At 44.3% G+C, this 21,121-nt stretch overlaps 1 protein-coding gene across 8 annotated transcripts in view; it reads left to right on the forward strand.

The window, feature by feature from the left end:
- PTPRZ1 (protein tyrosine phosphatase receptor type Z1) overlaps positions 1–21,121 on the forward strand; it is a 949,709-nt gene that overhangs the window by 187,237 nt on the left and 741,351 nt on the right. For all 8 annotated transcript variants that reach the window (XM_069629084.1, XM_069629085.1, XM_069629086.1 and 5 more), the window contains exon 2: positions 20,401–20,466. In XM_069629084.1, the coding sequence (XP_069485185.1) occupies positions 20,401–20,466 (66 nt within the window). The remainder of the gene's footprint in view (positions 1–20,400; positions 20,467–21,121) is intronic.

The following is a 21,121-nucleotide window of genomic DNA, read 5'->3' on the forward strand; positions in this document are numbered from 1 at the left end:
CAAGGCATCTCTTGTCCATGTTGATGCTGAACCTTGCGACACCACCCCGCTTCACTGAACCACATGTTAATGCTGCTCAGTTCCAGGATCGTATTCTATTGAACCAATGAGCCAGCACTTGGTGCACAACCTTAAAACCAAGCGGCCTTAACATCACACTTGGACCAATGAAGTCCAGATGTAGCCCAGGGTACCGTTAACACTGGGAATGAACATGGGTGAGACCTAAGCGCCTAGCCCTGGGCAGCCCCATATCTGACCCTTAACCCAGCAGTTGGGTACTTTCAAATACTTCTGCATAGAATGGTGATTTTCACCAAAGAACTGGGCTTTTACCTGCATTTAAAAAATCTACCTGAATTTATGAGAGGTACGATATTTAAACAGAACCCCTTTTTTTAACGTAATAAAGTGTTACCTTGTATCTCGTCCGCCCCTTTTCTCTCCTAGAGTTTGGTCTAGGTGACTTGAATATATTCATAAATAGGTGAGAAAATAACAGCTTATATAGACCTGTTTGCATATCCCGGCAGAAATACCAAACCTCTATTCTAGTTAGTGACCACTGCTGTGCATGCGTTTAATGCAAAATGCAATAAAAAAATGTGAAACACTTTTGGGGCAATTTTGAAATGTTTACCTCCTATCAATTTCAGTTCGTCTGAATTTGGAACATAGACCTGCTATTAAAAGTGACAAGTAAACAAAAATACATAAAAAACAGGTATAAAAATAAATGAACGACACATATCAACAAGATAAAAACAATACATGCATCCTGTCAATTTACAAATTAAACCAGTTTGCATTGCCAGGAGCGTATTTGTTTCACTGTAATGCCCTCATGATGCTTCACTAAACAATTTGGCCACTGCACAATTCCCCTGGTTATTCTGTGCACACACACTCATATCCGTTGCCACCTCTCTCCGCCTAACACCACAGGAGCGCAGGTCAGGCCACCTTTCTAAGGGCAGTGAGCTTTGAACAGCATAGCAAGAAGTGAGGCAGGTCAACAGTGCCACCAAGAGCCTCATCACAGTCCCTAATTCCCTCCATCCCATTCCTACACCATCTCCTATCACGGACTCTCAAAACCTTCACTCTCATACCAGTGACTTGTCTCATCCAGTCTGGACATTTCATGTTCGATAACTAAAGCTCTGACTTGAGGGGCTGCCTACAAACTGCTGGCAAATTGTCTTCTTTCTTTCTCTGATCATGCAGTTTGCATTTTCGGGCTGCCCGTGGGCCTGATCACCAAAGTCCTTTGTAAATCAGGCTCCTGCTCTCTTTTGGGGGCAGAGGACCTCGCGAATGTACTGTTCATGGCCTCTCCCCTCTACTTGGAGGCAGACAGCTCGGGATTGGTAAACTAAAGCACAGGGGAAAACCAGCAAAGCAGAATCCTATGTCATTCATCCATTCTCAGTGAGAGAAACGCTGCCGGAACCAGGGAGATGCAGCACATTTGCATAAACTAAATATGCTTAGCACGGAGAGGATTGCTGAATTTAGTACCACTGATGGGATCTCGCACCCGGAAAAAATACATTTTAATACCGTTGTTTCCCAAATGTGGCATTTGTGCAAATCTGCCGATTCATAGACCTTTTCAAAGCAAAACGAGCATTGAGCCAGCATGAAAGGAGGCTCATTATTATGCGCACAAAGTGCACACATTCCAAGCTCATATTGTGCATTGGTGCATCAGCAATGGGCACATTGCTAACAGCTACTGAGAAATCTACATTTCTTTGCCCTATTCCACCTAAACCCAAGGGCTACCTGAGAACCGTTCTTTTAAATGCAATATCCCTCGATGACAAACACATGGAAGGAGTGGGCTGGACTGAAACCGGATTACTCTCAATAGTGATTTGCTTATTCTTCTTCTTGTTCTTATTTGCCATCTTGTTTCCTTCTTGCTATTAGAATTATTGTTTACACTTCACTATGATGCTGAGTAGTCTTTGTTGATATTGTCAGTTATTATTGTTATGATTGCAAACATCATTTTTATTACCACTGCAAATATAATTATCATTAGCACATGGAGATCGTTATTGACCTCTTCTACGTCAATCAGAATTGTCAGAGTGCAGTCAATATCTGACTTTAGTAAGTACATTGCAATTTAGAGTCATGACTTATTTAATCAAGGCACTTTTATTTTGCTGCAACATCCAATTTATCTCACCAAACAGAAAGCTAAAAAAATGTGAACATGCGTTCACTTTTTTTTGTAGCAAAACCATTTAGTTTTATGTGACACTTATCACACGCTCATGTTAAACCTGCTCCATTTTAACAAAGCTCACAATGAAAACGCTTAACTTATGAAGACAACCTTCTAATTTAAATACTGCTCAACAAACCACATTTAATGTACTAACTCAGTTTGCCTATTTATTTGACTCACTATTAAAGTGTTTTACTATATCTTCAAAACATGTTTTGCTACAATCTTAATGTGCTAATCCGGAGGGCTAATTATCACTTGGTATAATGAACCCCTCCTCAACATATGTCCCTCTGCATTGTCTTGGGCCATCAATTGGGAGCGGGTCATTATCCCGTGATAATAACCCCCCCCCTCGGGCTATAAGGCAATATTATCATATTACATATATTAGCACACAACCAATTGACTCATAGATGAGCATACATACATATTTCTTTGGGTGGGGAATAGGGGAATATATGTTACTGTTTTTTTTCTGATTCAGTCTTTATTTAAATGATTTCACATTTTCCAGTAATAGCTTGCATAGAAATAAAGAGAATTACATATTTGCTCTAAGATGACGATAGGGCAAATAAATCCATACGTGGATAGATATAAAGCGAGACATAAGGACGGCAAAGATAGGTACAATTTTCCTTATGGAGCAACACATTAGCCTAGTTATGTTATGTTATTTTGATTTATACTGCGCCCCACTGGAATTTTCATAGCCTCCAAGTGCTCTGACAGATCTAAAAAGGAAGGAGTTTGGGAGTGCTTAGTTACTTGGATAGGGAGGGAAAGCACTAGAGTGCTTTGATGTGCTGTTGGTAGCTTCAGTTTGGAAAAACCAGTCCCTCTGTGCCAGTTGTTTTTTTTTTTAGTTGGTAAGGGTTAGGTGATGTCTGTTGTAGGACTGTGTGTGGGATTTTCTGTGGGTGATTGTTTTAAGTTATCTGTAGTGTGTTGTGTTTAGTTGGGTATTGCTGAGTGTGTGCATTTTGTGTTGTTTGTAGTCTTCTGCTGTAGTAGAGGTACATGTGTGTTTTGTTTGGTGTTTGACAGTGAGTATGCAGGATATTGGAATGTTTTTAGTAGGGTTAGTTAGTGATGTTAGCAGTCTGTGCCCTTGTGTTCGGTGGTTAAGTTTGTCTTGCTGGGCTCATATGCTTCTATGCTGGGTTGTGTAGGAGCATCTAGGTTTTGATTCATTAGGTTGTGGTTGTTTTTGCTGATTCTGTCACCCAGTGAGCATCCGGAAGCCAGCACTGCAGCATTGTGGGGATGAAACACCTTCCCCACTTCCATCATGCTAGGCTGCAGGAGCAGCGTTTCCACACAGCGTGAGAGGTAAGCCCTCCTGGGCTTTATTGAAGAAATTACAAGGACTTGTCCATGTGTTTGGTATGCACACTTTTTGTACATGCCTTAATTGCACAAGCTCAAGTAGTTTTGACCACTACTTTAATCCTGCCTCTGCACTTTGTAAGTGCAACCTTGTGCTGTGCGTCCATCCAAGTCAGACTGAAATTGAAGAAAAAATACATTTTTGAAAATGGCCAGTCCATCAGCGTTTGCTAGGCTGGAAGCCTTGCTAAGCCAGCTGGCAATCTGATTGGGCAGGCTGAGGCCTTATATCAATCACAAGGCACTGACAGGCATTAGCCAGCCCCTACCAACAAGGTCCACACAGTAAGGCCTGGTCTGTTCCTGTCTGGGCCTGGCTGGGGCAAGTGGGCACATCCTTTCTTTTTACTGCAGGCTAAAACATAGACTTTACTGACAACTGCATCCCAGCTGCCTTGAACTGTGGCATGCCACCAGCCATCACGTGAGTATTGGCTGTTCACATTGGCCTGCCACATTTCCCTGGTCTCATTACAGCTGCCTTTTCTGTCAGTTCTCACTGCTTCATCTCTACTGACTAATGTACACTCACATTGAAGATTCTTCCCTCTTTTTTTGATTCCTCCTCCTACGGTGCTCCCACCACATTGCCACATTTCTTGGCTGCTGCCTGAGAAACCTGTGTTAGCAGACTCGTCTTTAGGTGTGTTTTCCCCATGCATTGTCTGTGACTGTTGCTAAAAATAATCAAATTTAGGCATGTTTTCCCCATGCATTGTATGTGACTGTTGCTCAAAGGTCGAATTTAGGTGTGCTTTCCCCATGCATTGCCTGTGACGTTTGCTCAAAAATCAAATTTAGGTGTGTTTTCCCCATGCTTTGTCTGTGACTGTTGCTCAAAAATGGAATTTAGGTGCATGCATTGATTGTGACTGTTGCTCAAAAATCGAATTTAGGTGTGTTTTCCCCATGCATTGTCTGTGACGTTTGCTCAAAAATTGAATTTAGGTGTGTTTTCCCCATGCTTTGTCTGTGACTATTGCTCAAAAATCGAATTTAGGTGTGTTTCCCCATGCATTGTCTGTGACTGTTGCTCAAAAATTGAATTTAGTTGCATGCATTGATTGTGACTGTTGCTCAAAAATCGAATTTAGGTGTGTATTCCCCATGCACTGACTGTGACTATTGCTAAAGAAATCAAATTTAGGTGTATTTTTTCCTATGCATTGACTGTGACTGTTTGTTCAAAAATCAAAATTAGGTGTACGCCCATTATGTTAGTTTGTCCTGCTAGTTAAATTCCTACATACTCCAGTGCCCTCTGGTCTGTCCCTGATCCCTCTCCTCTGATACTCCCTCATCAGTCCTGTGCTCCCACTTCTTCTCTCCACCCCCATTGTGTTTTCCTTGTCGTGTGTGTCCTCCTGTTCAACTCACTCCCTTCTGTGTGATCAACTTATCATCTGGGGTAAGTGCAGCAGGTCCTGTGCCTCTTCATTGCTCTCTCCATCTCTCACATCTTCTCTAACTGCCTCTCGATCTCCTACCCTTCACTGCTCACCAAATCTGGCAGGAAGAAACTTAAGAAGGACACGCTTGGTTCCAGCCCATGCCTCCCTATTGCTGACACCTATGTCAGTGCTTCCGCCAGAGAGACTCTCACTGACATCCTCTTCGTCGTCCCTTTCCCCGACTTATGGACTCTTCATATGGTTGCTCTGCTCTCTCCCTACGCTTCCTCACACATCAATGGTGGCACCCACTGGGAGGTCCTTCTTGCCTCCTCCACGACTTCCAGGGTCATCATTAAAGTCTATCGAAATGGTACCGTCTTGGTACAAGGGCCTCAATCCAATTTCCTTTTTTTATAGGATCCTCTCTACTCTTATCAACTTTCCTCCTTCCTAACTACACCTATTGCCTCCCAGGCTTCCTTTAGCAAAACAGAAAGGTGATGGTTGGAAGGTTTTGAATAAATCATAACCACTGGCAAAGCTCTGGGCAACCCTCCAGACCATCGTTTTTCAGCCTGCCAAGCCATTACAGAAGGGGAAAAAACATATGCAAATCAGGCTTGGTCCTACCCCAAAAGGGGCAGTCCAGCCCGAACTGCTAGGTCACATCCCTTCTGCACGAGACCACAAGCATCCCCAGACATGTTTCAGCCTTGTTGGGCGTCATCAGTGAGGAGTAGCTTGGGTCTCTAGGCCCGGCAGACTCGGGACCCACGTCTGGGCATACCCGTCCCACTCGGGGTGACTTTAGCAAAACAGAAAGGTGATGGTTGGAAGGTTTTGAATAAATCATAACCACTGGCAAAGCTCTGGGCAACCCTCCAGACCATCGTTTTTCAGCCTGCCAAGCCATTACAGAAGGGGAAAAAACATATGCAAATCAGGCTTGGTCCTACCCCAAAAGGGGCAGTCCAGCCCGAACTGCTAGGTCACATCCCTTCTGCACGAGACCACAAGCATCCCCAGACATGTTTCAGCCTTGTTGGGCGTCATCAGTGAGGAGTAGCTTGGGTCTCTAGGCCCGGCAGACTCGGGACCCACGTCTGGGCATACCCGTCCCACTCGGGGTGACTTTAGCAAAACAGAAAGGTGATGGTTGGAAGGTTTTGAATAAATCATAACCACTGGTAAAGCTCTGGGCTTCCTTGCCTCCACCCTGCCACACCGCCGCCCTCACTATAGATCCTCTGACTTCTCCTTCCATCCTGATTCCACGCTCCTTCGCTGGTGCCTGTGCCACGCACTGCAGATGTATCTGGGGCCCCCCTGCCCCCAACAGACCCTCCTACACTGGCTCCCTTTCCTTCTACTACTATCCCGCTCCCCTGCCTTCTCTACTTTAGACCCCTCTGCCTTCTCTTGCCTGTAGCTCTCTGGTACGCTCAACCCTTATGATTGGGACCTCCATCCCCTACACCTCCAACCCCTGTAAGTCTCTCAAAAATGGACATTTCCTCCACGTTGACATCCTTAACTCTTGCTCTGCAGTCAAACACTCCTCTGACATCTGCCACATCCTTGAACACCTGGACTTAGATGTTCTTGCTCTCACCGAGACCTGGTTATCACAAGTTTTGACACACTTCTCCCTGAAGGCTACAAGATCCTCTCTGAGCCCAGGCTCACCAGGCCAGGTGGGGGAGTTGCCCTGATATATCCTGAGTGGATCCCTGTTTCTACCATTCCAACTCAGGCTTACTACTCCCTCGAATGCCTGGTCTGTACGCTCTCTCTCTCCCCTACCTCCTCTCTTACTCTGACCACCTTCTATCAGTCGCAGGGCCACCCACCCCACTTCCTCTCGCAATGGGCTGACCTGGCATCCTCTCTCTTGTCCTCCTCCCAACTTATCCTACTGGAGGATCTCAACATCCATCTACACTCTCCTGACTCTTCCGGAGCTTTATGCAACCTGTGTGACCCACTCTCTCCATTCTATCCTCTGGGCCAACACACACTGCTGGCCCCACCTTGGACATTTTCATCTCCTCAGACATCCCTCTCTCTATCCCTCTCACTACTCCGCTCTCATTGACAGATCATTCTCTTCTTTCCTCTCACTTGAAGCTCTCTTCTCCTTTAACACTGGCACACCCTGAACTGCCTCCAACCGATAAGGTCTTCCGACCCATGACAAAAGTGTCAGTAGCCACCTTTGCCTCCACCTACTCCCCTCCACCTACTCTTTTGGCTGACTCCCACCCTGGCACAGCCCTCTCCAGCCTTCACCTTTCCATCACAAAAACTCTCGACATCCTTGCCCCTATCATGAGGGTCCAAATGAAGCTTCCCAAAAAGTGCAACTCTTGGTACGACTGTTGGTACGACTGTGATCTAGCTAACCTTATACACAAGTGCAGGGCAGCGAAGCAGCAATGGGGATCTTCAGGTGCACCTTCTGATACGCTGGCCTACCATCTCCTGCAAAGGCTCTGCATCCAGCACAAGAAAAGAGTTCACTTTCAAGCCTGTATATCTGCGGCTTCCAACAATTCGGCCAAACTATTCAAAGTCTGTAAGGAGCTGCCCAACACTACTGCATCCTCATCCTCTATTGCCCCCACCCAGGCCCTTTGCGGGGCTCTGGCTGCACACTTCACTGCCAAAACACAGCACATCCTTTCCTCTATCTCCACCGTACCAGTAGTGCACCATCATCTTCTGTGCCCCCCTCTCGGTCGCCGCTCCACTCCCCTTTTTCTTTCCTGTCACACTTGATGAGGTTTCTAGACAAGTCCGGTCTATGAAAGCTTCAAACAGGTGGACCCTTGCTCCTCCTAAACCATCAAGGACAACATTGACTCATTAGCTCCAGCCTTCGTAGACCTATGCAACCTTTTCTTTGCCACTGGAGTCTTCCCCACTTCTCTGAAGCACCCTCCTGTGCACCCTCTGCTCAATAAAGCCTCTGCTGACCCTTCCATTCCAGCTAACTCTTGCCCGATCTCCATCACCCCTTTCCTGGGCAAACTCCTTGAGAAGCTGGCTATCTCTCACCTTATCCAGACACTGAATCTGTTGGTTGTCTCCATGACCATCAGTCTGGCTTTAGAGCATCCAGAGGCATGGAAACTGCTCTTCTGAACACCTGTGAAGACCTGCTCTCAAACCTTGATTCCAACTCACTCACATGCCTCACTCTCCTTGACCTCTCCTCTGCTTTTGATACAGTTAACTGCAACATCCTGTTCTCCCGTCTCCATGATATCCTGGGCATCACTGATCAGGCTCTGGCTTGGCTCATGTCCTTTCCCTCTGACTGTCCCTTCCAGCTATAACTTGGGTCCTTTCTCTCCGGTATCACCCCCTCTACTTGTGGTGTCCTCCAGGATTCTAATAATCAAAAGTTAAGTCGGCAGGTTAAGGAAGAGTAGATTTATACCCCCTACTGCCTACGCTGATGTGACATGTTTTGTTAAGTTTGAAAGAAAATTAAAAGCAAACAATTGCTACGGTTACGGTCATGTTGGCCCTTTAAAATGCTCTTTTCTGTACTTAAAATGCATTAGAGCAAGTTTTCATTTCTTTAGACAACCAGAAAGTGTAGAATCCAGACTCCAGCCAATGTAGAGGGCTGCATTCTTTGCTTCTCATTTTTTCTTCTCACATCTTAGAAGATGGCTCTCCAGCCAATTATCATGCTTGGAATGGAGGCTCCTATTGCCTGTAAAGGCTGCATTTCACGTTTCCCTTTGTGATGCGTACACACTGGACAAGCTCTGTCACATAAAGCCCTGGGCGAGGCAGCCTTTTAGCCCCACTCATATGGTGTTATAGCCCCTACCATAGCACACAATTGTGTGCTAGTTGAGCTTTACCCTCATTAGAGGCCAGTGACTTTGGCTGAGGAAAACTAATTGCAGTCCTCATTCATATAGTGTTAGAGCCCCTACCAAGGCACACTATTCTGTGCAAGTTCAGCTTCACCCTCCTTTTGTCTGCAGTCAACAACCACACAACCCAGTGGTGTGGGTGTTGTGGAATTCTGCCTGGCCAGGTCTAGAACTTAACAAGGGAGGACTGCTATGGAAAACTAGGTGCTGATAGCCATGCACAATGGGAACATAAGTTCATTGCAGCACCCCAGCTTGCTTTTGGAGTCATACCAGTACATGGATTACATTCACAAATGATGGGTGACTCGCACATTCACATAAACAGAATTCAAGCAGGACAAATATACAGTAAAATGGCTGCAAAGCAAGTATGCATAGCCACTTACAGTAGATGCATGTTATTCTGTTGATGGTGTAAAACCTCTTGATGATATTAAACAGTGCATATAGGTATATATTGATTGCAATGCTGTACATCAATTTAAGATGTAGATATATTGAAGTTGTGAAAGGTTACCAGTAAGGCCTCTAATGCAGAGGTCAGGTGTATTGAGATCTCTTGGTAAGAAAAATAGGTTGGCCTACAACTATTTTATGAGAATGTGGGCCTGGTCACTATGATTAAGCATGTCCAGGAGACAAGGGTTTCATTGGGAAACAGGATTAGTATCTCTGCAGGATTTAAAGTTGGTAATTGGTTCCCTAGGTGTTCATAGTAATCAGAGAGTTTATTTCTTTACACGCCTCTGAAGATGCGTGGGATTGGATTGGTAGATGCTGGGTTATGTTGGTTTTGTGCCGGTGAATAGCTCAGTGGTTACTCACTCATCTCTGTAATGGGGTGAGCCTGAACTTTGCAAGTTTGAATGTCGGCAGAGCTGGCTCATCCCTTCACACTCATGAAGTTGATAAAGTGAGTACCAATAAAATGAGTGAAATCAGAAAACTTAAAAGAGGTAGTAATCAACCACGCATGAATTGCTGTATACAAATCTGATATAATTATTATTTCAAAAGGATTTTCTCCTAATTGAAGTCCTTTGGGAATAAACTAGTAGAGAGAGTAAAAATGTGTCCTGGAAAAACGAATTCCGTCTGAGACTGGATTTATTTTTCTGGGGGATCTGCAAAATTGCGCTTGGCGGAAGTTTTGACTTACAACTCCCATAATCCCTAGTCAGTACAATAAATGGTGGGAATTATGGGAATTAGCACAAAACATCTGGAGAACCACAGGTTGCATATCCTGTGGGTGAATTGAATCAACAAAACTGAATATTCTTCATAGGGTACGATGTTGTTAAATCGTTAGGCTTTTTTCGCAGAGGTTTTTGCTTAACATTTTTGGCGAGAAAACCCATTGTAAAATATGGGAAGGGGGTTGTTTAAGGAGATATAGGAGGTAGCAGTGTGGGGAATAGCGACTAGATAATAGGGACAGAGACTTGGGGGGGAATCCCCAAATTTTAAAAAGTAAAACTTTTCGATGAGTTTTTTTCAGTCGAAAATATTCAGCAAAACACTGTGTGAAAAAAACCTGCCAATCTAAGAACATAGAACCCTTCATATCCCACAAAAGTTGTGGCCTTTTAAAGCTAATGCATGTGTGAATGAAGAGCTTATGGGGCACTGACAGTCATCTTTGGGCGCTTTGAAACATAATTTACTTGATGTGTAAGCGCCTTAAAAATGCACAATAAATAAAATAAATACACCTTGGATGGCTGACTTTGACACTTAGCTGACTCGTATGACAAACGTGTTCCAGTTGGCCTTGGCCTATGCCACCAGCCAACCAGGGACGGGCCACTTCATTCCACCTCTCACACCTAGACCAATGGTGGAGAGAAACGTACAGCATCAACCACCAGAGTATTCAGTTGAGTACATAGGAATTCAAGTAAATAGCTCACCCCAGATCAAGACTCAGCCCTGATTACTAGTTAAGAGCAACCAACCCCCTGTTTGTTTCCAGGGCTCAAAGAGAGCAGATAGAGCATGACTGGTGAGGTGTATTCCCCTGACCTATAGCCCCCAGTGTGCCCTTCCCTGGTGAGGCACGCAGAGTTACACCCTCTGCTGTTGTCAGATACACCCTCTGCTGGGCCGAATGGGGGCTGCAGAGGTACTTTACCTCTCTGCGGCTATAGGTATTGCCCTTCCCCTAATGTACAAATACTCCACTTTCTACCAAGCAGTAGGTATTCTCAACTTAAACAACTCCTCGCCTACTAACACTAACAATATGAGAAACCTTTCACCATTTTAACATGCCTTCCCCTTTGCCACAAGCCTACTGTTCTGCCCAAGAGTCTTGGAACGATTGAAAATCGAGATTCCTTCCTGGTTTGCCAGAGGTGGCTTTGGTGGGAGCTGTTCGCCAGTGTGGTCTTCTCTGCACTGCTCCCCTGGAAGCCCAGCTCCATAAATGCTCCTCAGGTCCAAACGAATCCCTGCCGCTGGCTAGGCAATCATAGCACTGTTTATTTATTGGACATTTGTATGGCGCCTATACACAGGTGTTTCCAGGCACCACAAGGCAAGAAGGGGGGGCGCATGGGAAATCATAAAAATACAACAACAAAGAATGGTTATATTGGCCTGATGGCAATCCTACCGTGCAAGTGCATGACAAGGTGAAAGGTGCAAGGGGGTGGGGGTAGAGGGAGAAGTGCAAGAGTGTGGTCCCCTCAGGGGTGGGGGAGGGCAAGTGCTGGTCGGGCCAAGGCAGGAAGTGCCAGGGGAAAAGAGGGGGGAGGAAAGGATGAGTGCAGTGGATAGGGAGGACTAAGTTGGGATAGTCCTGGAAAGGGAGCACGAGGGCAAGTGCTGGCAAAGATTGCCTCCCATGTTAAGAAAAATCCTTGCAAAATAATATATTGATAAGAGCAGGTTAAAGTTCTTCAGGTCTGGCTAATATGTGTTACTTTAGAGAAACACATGTGGTACAAAATCAATGGAAGAGAATACTTTTATAGCAATTGGGGAGTGAACGAGAGCTTCGGTTTTGTTTGAGCAACCTGAGATATCTCAATTACTTGGCACATTATACATTATTTTGTACCTGGGCCCTCCCAAGCAACACCATCACATGTCACATTAAATAGGCATGTTGTAAGTGCCTACTTCCGAGCAGGATCTAATGTCTCCGTCCCTTGTCTCTATGCATTAATTGGTGGTGATGCTGTGATGTTGTCAGTAGATGAAGAAGACACTTTTATCGTTTTCTTTTTTCCTTTCTATGAACCTCTCAGAAACATGTATTTCTGAGTTGGGCTGCTTGTTAGCAAATGTATTTATTATAAATATACAGTAACTGCAGTTTCCTCCTTTTCATTAACCTGATGGGAAACCGTCTGTTTACCAAACATGGCAACTTGTATTTGGGATGGTGCATGGAAAAAGCACGTTAGTAGAATATCACTTTTGGTTTGAACTCTTCTTTTGTGTTTATTGGCCCTGATTTTGTACTGTGGTTTTCCAAGGCTCCTTATCTTCATTATGATCTATTGCATTATGATCACATTAGGTGATGCAGTATGATCAGGGCCAGAGTAATTTCATGGAGTTATAGAGACAACCGTTCATCTGTTATGTGCCATTGTTAAGTACTGTGATGTGGTGATAATGCTTGGGTTACCTATCGGTAATCTTTATTACTTCTAGCCCTACTCTTTCTTGACACAGTACGTACATCCACCACTCCCTCCCTGGCCAGCTGTTCATCTCCATTTTGGAAAACAAGCTGGATGTGCGCAGCCCTCTAGTCATTATTATATTCCAATGGGAGTAAAAAAAGGTTTTGGAAAAGGACACCTGTGGGAGGCGGCTGCTTTCTATGATAAGTAATCTGATAAAGAAGACTGGGATTAGTTGTAATGAAGACTTCCAGTGAATAATCTGAGCATTTAGAATCCACATTCTTAGCATGCTTGCCAAACCTCACAGGTAAAGCTCATATCTGAATTATAGGTACATCTTCATATTCTTAAAAAGTGAATATCTTATGTTTGACTGATCTGCTGATTTTCAAATATTTGTAGTGTGCACCAGTTCCACATAAGGGCTAGGTGTATATAAACTTCTATTTTCTTAATATCTCACTGTTCCCTTGACATGTTGCTAAATCGTTATTTTAATTAATAGATAATTTATCTCATGAAAAACCAAACTTAGTACATATTTTATTACACAATGACTGTGACAGTTGTATTACTGATCATCCAAGGACAGAAGATATCTTCCTTGCTTACAATTTTTATTCTCATCAAAATTTATCGATAAATCATTAATGTCAAATTCATTATGCATACACTGAGTTGCCAACACTTGTATATTTATAGAGGAATTATTATTGGTTGGCAAGGCAAATGCATTTTTGTTGAATGAAATTGAAATGAAAGATTCATTGCTTATTTTTTGGTTGATGATAAGACTCAAGAAATGAATGGGTGAGAATCAGAATTGTAACCAAGAAAGATATCTTCTGTCCTTCTTCGAGCAGTAACAAAACTGTCACAGTGATTTTGTAATATAGCACTAACCATCCATTCTAAGGGCTTGAACGGGTGGTAACGGGCTGTGGCTTGAGGTAAAGGCCTGAATGTAGCGAGGGCATTTAATGAGAGTCCCTGGAGCGTTACCACCCATTCCAGCCCTTGCAACGGGTGGTTATTGCTATTAGCACCACAGGTTCCCAATTCGGAAACCCGGTGTGCTAAGAGACTTGTATTTTGGTTCAATTAACGGGACGTCTCATGGTGCCTCATTAATTGAATCAAAATACTGCCTTAACATGGCCACCATGGATCAGGAAGGTGGGGTTCCATACGGAGCACCTCCTCCATTTCCATGGTGGACACGGAGCAGCAGCAGAAAAGTGGCGGCAGAAGAAATTAGGTAAATGGGCCTAGAAGTGGGAGGGACGGGAACATTGAAAGGAAAGGGAGGATGGGGGGAGATGGTGGGGTGGGGAAGCAGACATTGGGTTCCATGGAAACACAAGCTTGGATCGGTAGATTCAGCCCGGTGCACTTTTACCAAATCTAAGGACTTATATACTTAAGCAATATAACCCGAGCGTCAGGGGCATTACCGACTCAGGTAATGCCCCGGGGCCCATAGGTAAGGCCACGGGGCATTACCTGAGTTGGTAATGCCCCAGACGTGAGGGTTATATTGCTGTTAGTACCCCAGCACGCAAAAATTGCGTGACCGGGGCACTAAAAGCTTTTTTTTTGTCCCGAAACGCTGCAGCGTTTCGGGAGAAAAAAAAAAAGAAAATGGCCGCAGCCATGGAAAGGGAAAACAGAGTCCGTTTTCTCTTTTCCTGGTAGCCATCGGGAGCGGACGCGCTGGAAACACAAAAAGGAAAAAGGATCAAAAAGAAGGTAAGTGGGGTTGGGAGGGCGAGAGTGGATGGGGGGGAGAAAAAAAAATACCTACCTGTGTCCCCGGCGAGGGACATGGGAAGCCTCCATCCGTGTGGAGGCACAGAGCGAGTCTCCACACGGCTGGAGGCTTCCCTCGTCCCCCGCCGGGGACGCAGGAACAAGAAGGTAAGTTGGGGGGGCGATGGGAGGGAAGGGAATACAAATTTAAAAAAAGACTTACCCAAGTCCCTGGCAGGGGGCAAAGGCAGCCTCTCAGCCGCGGGGAGGCTCGGAGCGGGGATAGCCCGCTTTGAGCCTCCTCATTGGCTGGGGGGCTGCCACGCCCTCCGCCGGGGGCAAAGGCCGTGGAATCCCGACGGAGGGATTCCCGGCCGACCACTAAACAAAAAACCCTCCTGAGGAACCAGACCACACAATCTGGAGAAACACGTGTCGAGGGAGTTAACAAAGAAGGCACCAACTAAGAACTTGAACTAAACTCCAATAAAAATATATGTGAAGCAACATATATTGAAGGCACCTTTACCATACTACAATCCACACAAATGGAATATTGTGTTATTTGATAAATCAAAACTCCGAAAACAACTCTCACCAACAAGCTGTTGCATTCTACTCGGTGCAATCAGTGGACCTACCAACCTCTTTGAAAACTTGTGAAAACAACAAGTTTATGTTCTCTATTCTTTTGAATTTTGTGGATTTACCGACAACATTGATTTGTATAAAACATGTAAAACCAACAAGACGCCTATCTCTGTTGAAATATATTGTTTGTGAAACTAAAGAGTTCTCTAATTTCCTCTACAAACTGTACAATTACAACAATTGAAACAACAAAATGGCTCTACCTTGAACTTTTTTCATCTATTCACAACTAAGGGCGCAGATCACCATTTGGTGTTTTTAATGTTTTGACAAAGAACCAGATTGGATGCTCCCCCCAACCCGGGTGCTAATTGAAAATATACTGAATTGGTTTTTCATAGGGGCTATTATGTATTAATTAAAATAGTGACTTAGAAAACTTTCATGAGTAGAGGTGGTTATTAAGAAAATAGAAGTTGTTATTGATGGACATCTACAGGTAATGTTTCATAATAAACATCCGTGATCAATTCGGCCGCAAACAATTGTGACATTGCCAAATCGTATACATCTCTGCTGGTCATGAAGCTTCTTGTCCAGAAGAGAATTGCCTAACATTTCAGTGCTGGGCGGCCCTTGTAGATGGGACCAGACTGATAGCAAATTATTATTTCTTCTCTGTTAATGGTGCAGTGAGCTAAAACGTAGTTGTAGACCCACCTGAGTGGAAGAAATTGCATAGAAGAGGGTTTTTGACCCATGCTCGTTCTCAGTAGAGGGGCTCCCACACTCTTGTTTAATATGTCTACATATATGTTTATATAACTACTAGCTGATATACCTGTGGTTGCCCAGGCTTTCATTCCCTCATAGGTATAGGTAACTCTGCATAATTTAGGGCAAATTGGTGAAACAGTGTGGAATTGTATAAGAAACAAAGCTTCCCTAAGCCACAAACCCACAAACAAATGTTGACTTTTGCTGAAATCCGGGGAACGGGGTGGGGTGTCCAAATTTCATGGAGCCAATAATGTCTGGAGGGTCCTAATTGGTGACTGTGCAAAATGTGGCACAGATTGGTGACACTGTGTGGAATTGTATAGGGAACATATGAAAATGCACAAACCCACACCCACATTTTCACTTTTGCTGAAATTCAGGGAAAGCGGTGGGGTGTCCAGATGTCATGCTGCTAGTAATGTCCGAAGGGTGCCTAACATACGACTGTGCAACATTTGGTGCAGATTGGGGAAACAGTGTGGAATTGTATAGGGAACATACGCGAAGCCACAAACCCACACCCAAATGTTGACTTTTGCTGAAATCTGGGGCAAGGGGTCGGGTGACCAGATGTCATGTAGCCACTAATGTACAGAGGGTCCAAACAGGTGACTTTGCACAATTCAGTGCAGATTGGTGAAACTGTGTGGAATTGTATAGGGAACATACACTTTGCCACAAACCCACACATTTTTACTTTTTTATATATAGATATATACTTTATAAATATATACATATATATACACATACAATACAGAGTCGATGATAGCGACTGTAATTATCGTTAAATTGGTCTCCCCATAGAAAAAGCACTTTTTAGATGCTTCTAACCATGGCCCTTTCAACGAAACTGCATGAAGGTTTCCCAATAAATTGTACATCCAGCACTGATTTTTTTTCCTTTTTAAAAGTTTTTGTAAAGTTTAGTTCCGGGAGGTGAGGGAGCCGGGGCGATGTTATAAGGTCGGCCCAAAAGTTGCATTTACAATGTAAACTTCATAGGAAAAACTCACACTCACCTTCATCAAAATAGGCTGCACGGATTTACATTAAACCTGTGGGAAAAGTTGGAATCTGGTCCCACAAATGATCTTCATTTAGTTTGGTAAGAAATTACTAAAATTGAGTTAAAGATTTGTTGAGCTTGCAGACAGACCCATTTACAGTAATTACAGAGCACAATTGACTGTTTCATGAATGCAGAACTGAATAGCAGCAAAAGGCTTTTTGATTGGTTACTTGAAAGAGAACAATGTTGATTGGCTAGGAAGGGAATGACATTTTCTGAAGCAGCCTTCCTCTTTTTTTCATAACCACTGACAAGAAACAGGGGCTAAAGCATTCCTATATTATTGATATTCAATTGATTGGTTTTAATTTTAATTATTTATATAGTGCAAAAAGACAGACCAATCTACAAGTAACTTACACATCTATCACATGGATATGCCAGGTATAATTCAAGAGCGGAGACGACTAACAGGATAAACATTTCCAAAGTCTTTTGAAATAGAACTATCTTGTGGATTTGATGAAGCTCGAGGAGCACAGTATTTCACACATGTGGTACAACCACAGAGAATGTCAGTGCTCCTCTGGACTTGCAGTGAGATTTGGGAAAATGTATAAATCGCTGAACTTTTCAAAATCTACAAGGAACTTGTCAATCCTACTGCAGTCTCCAATTCTTCTCTTCCTTCTCAGGCCCTCTGGACAACGTTGGACCCCATTTAACTACCAAGACTGAGGATATCCTGTCCTCTCTCTCCTCTACGCCCCTCTCTCCCCGTCTGCTTGCAGGCCTCCCCCAGCCCCCCTTTTCTCCCTTCCCCCCTACTCTCCTCCTTCTCACCCATAGCATTCGATGAGGTAACCAACCCAGTCTGCTCTATGACAGTCTCCTCCAAAAAGGTGCTTCCCTTTTCCTCTACAACTATCAAGGACAACATTGCCTCTCTCACTCTCTGCTTGGCTGAGTTCTGTATCCACTCTTTTGCCACTGGCTCCTTCCCTTCAACCCTCAAGCACTCCCTTGTGCACCCCACCCCAAAAAAGCCATTTGCAGACCCTTCCTTTCTGGCTAACTATTCCAACTCTCCTTCGCCCTTATTCTCCTCGATCTGTCCTCTGCTTTTGACATGGTCAACTATTCCATCCTCATAAATCGGTTCTGTGATACCCTGGGCATCAAGGACCGGGCAGTGGATTCTTTAACCTCTTTTGTATCGAATCAGCCCTCCCAAGTTCAACTGGGTCGCTTTCTCTCCTCTACCTCACTCTCGACCTGCGGCAGCACTCAGATCTCTATGCTCTTGCTGTGGCTTTTCAACATAAACCTTCCCCTCTTGCCCACTTGATCTCCACCTTCTCCCCTCATTTCCAGTGTTATGCTGATGACACGCAGCTCTCCTTTAAGCTTCCCTCATCTTCCTGCTCTCCTTCCACTCATTCCTGACTGTCTGACTGCTATTCAGGCATGGTGTGCTGCTAATGATCTCTGCTTCTATGCCAATAAGACTGATATCCTTCTCATTGGGACCCCTACTCCCTCCTTCCTTCCTACACTCTGTCTGCCCTCCTTGGGCCCCCTCCCCTCTCCCTCATGTGAGACTAAAACATGGGTGTCATCTTCAACTCTCTCTCCTTCTCACCTCATATCACTGACCTTGCCAAGACGGCCCACTACCAGCTTCACCTCCTCAGAGGCCTTCTCCCTTTCCTCACCTTCCCCCAGAAACTCAATGTCTCCAGAGCTCTGGTTCTCTCAAGACTTGATTACTGCAACAGCATCTTCCTTAATCTGCCCCTTTCCTCACTCCGCCCTCTTCAACTAATCCAGAATAGGAATGCAATACTTACTCTTGGCCTCAAGCCCAGGGACCGCATCTCTCCAGCTCTAAAATCTCTCCATTGGCTCCCAGTGGTTGCAAGGTTCAAAAGGATCAAATTCAAGACCCTCCGCATCATCCACAAGTCTTTCTGGGGCCTGGCACCTCCCTACATTCAACTCTCCCTTCCTAAATACCTCCCTCCTAGAGTCCTTCAGTACTCTAGCTCCAACTCCCTGCAGATCAGGCGTTTCTCCAAGCAGAGAGTGGGGGATAGATCCCTCACTTTGGCAGCAGCCTCCCTCTGGAACGGCCTCCCTGCCCCTCACTGATTTGAGATGGATCTCCTTAGGTTCTGGAAGCTTCTCACAACCTTCCTTTTCTCCCCCTCCTTCCATGCTACTCTCCTCCTGCCTCTACGACTGGTTGCTTGCGTCCATTGTGAATCTCTCGGGGATCAGGTCCTCCTTCGTCCAGTCTCCCCCTCTCACCCTTCCCTACCAGCACTTACCCTTGGGCACCCTTCCCTGACTAGCTTTCCGAGGCTGGTCCCTCCTTGCACTATTACCTCGGCCCCTGGCTTCCCCTGACACCTGCCCTCCTGGGCACCCCTTAGCACCTCAATTTCTGGTGTATAGGTGGCATGCAAATGTTCAATAAATACATTCTCTGATCAGAGATTTCCTATTGATTTATAGTATGCTAAATTGTCTGGTAAGCATGGTGAAGCAAGTCCAGGCAGACACTGAAAGACCAAACACATTTTCTTGAATGACACCTGGCAATCAACAGGCAACTAGTGTAAGAATGGTCTATATACTAAGACACAGTCACTCATAGAAATCCTGTAGATTAAGTGCACTACTTCATTTTGGACTAATTGCAACTGCTGCAATTGTTGTGCAGGAAATATTTGCAAGGTAATGGAGACAGCATTTGTTCTAGTTGATCTTAATCATATTTTCATAGATGCTATCTAGCTGTACTTTGCAAGTAATTATACATATTTTCAATCTGTAGCATTTTAACAGTAAGACACCTAAACGTATGAAGTTTGAGTGTTTGGCCAAAGCTAGTACAATATGTGACCAACACTGAATGGTTGTGTGTAAGTATGTTAGTAGAATCAATGTCAGTATAAACTAAACCTTCAATAAAGGATCTTTAATGCAGCCATCAGTAATTTGAAACTCTAGGGATCTCATGTTCTCCAAGTTCGTAATTTGATGGCGGCAAGCCATTATGTGTTGACATACACGCAGGAGGCTTCTCGCCACCAAATTTTCAGCATTTCCATGGCATGCCAAGCAGCGCTTACTTTTAATTGTGAGCGCTGCTTGCCATTCTTGCGGCACTCACAATTACAATTAAAACCTGCCTGACATGCAAGCATGGCAGACAGCATGTACAATGGATCAGCCTGCTTTGTGCTGGTGAATAAAGCTGGTAGACCCCCAGATCTCCAGTATTTGCGCTAGTATGAAAATCGATGCCAGTGCAAATGCTGGACGATTTTGTATGCCGGAGAGGAAGGGAGGGGGCAGAAACGCATGTTGCGTTACACCCCTCCTCTCCACCATTACATGAATAAATATGTGGCATGGTGTGAATGGAAGTTTTTAAAGCCAAAGCGTTTTATGCCTTTCATTCACCTTAAGGCACATACCAACATGAGCTACTATGGGTGTATTATCTGTCTGACCCACAATGCCTCTGTTAACAATGCCATGTTTTGAGTACAACTTCTACAACATTGTAGAAATAAGTAAGTAATATTATAATTACTGTTTAGTTGACAAGTGACATTATCAAATAATGAAACCTCTAGGATGATCTAAGCTCTTGCTGCATAAAACAATAGAATTAAATTCTTCCTTTCCTTTGCAGATTTGGTGAATGGTTACTATAGACATCAGCGGAGACTGATTGAAGAGATTGACTGGTCATATTCAGGTAACCTTTCACAAAATTCCAATGTAAACTGTTTGTCTTAAATGAGGGATCTATTTTTACAAGAAGTCACAAGCATTGGGTAAAACATGGCAAGGGGTGTCAGAATTTTAAGTTGGTCATGGATTGCTACCTGAAATTGACAGAGGGCAGGAAGGGTAGCAGAGAATATGGCAAATTTTAGAAACTTTCAAGGGGCTTATTGCTGTCACTTGGAATGCCTCAGTATGTGCTTGGAATATGAAGGCAGGGTCCTTCATTTAGAAAGGGGTGAGGATAATGCCCAAATACACCAGGCAGAGAGGAACCCAACATCCCCCAGCGCCCTCTTGTCCACCATACAGTCAGCACACATGACATATCTTACTAGTATTGCAAGGAATGCCTGTCTCATAGCAATGAAAGAATCTACTGTGATAGAATTGTGTTAGCGCAACTGCTCTAGGATTTACTGGTGTTTTTTGTATGGTACCACTCCCAGTAAGTGCTGGGCCAAAGAGTTTGCTGTGCAAAATCCCACCCTGTATTTGATTGGTCATATGGGCTTGGTCACACACACTCCAACAGCATCTGTGGGTCAGTAGTCTCAGTCTTTAAACAGTGTTAACACATTAAATACAAATCTGCAGATGGCAGTCCGTGAAGTAGCTGTTTGATT

This window comes from Ambystoma mexicanum, chromosome 12, assembly GCF_040938575.1.
Source record: "Ambystoma mexicanum isolate Mex_15411 chromosome 12, UKY_AmexF1_1, whole genome shotgun sequence".
Taxonomy (NCBI): domain Eukaryota; kingdom Metazoa; phylum Chordata; class Amphibia; order Caudata; family Ambystomatidae; genus Ambystoma; species Ambystoma mexicanum.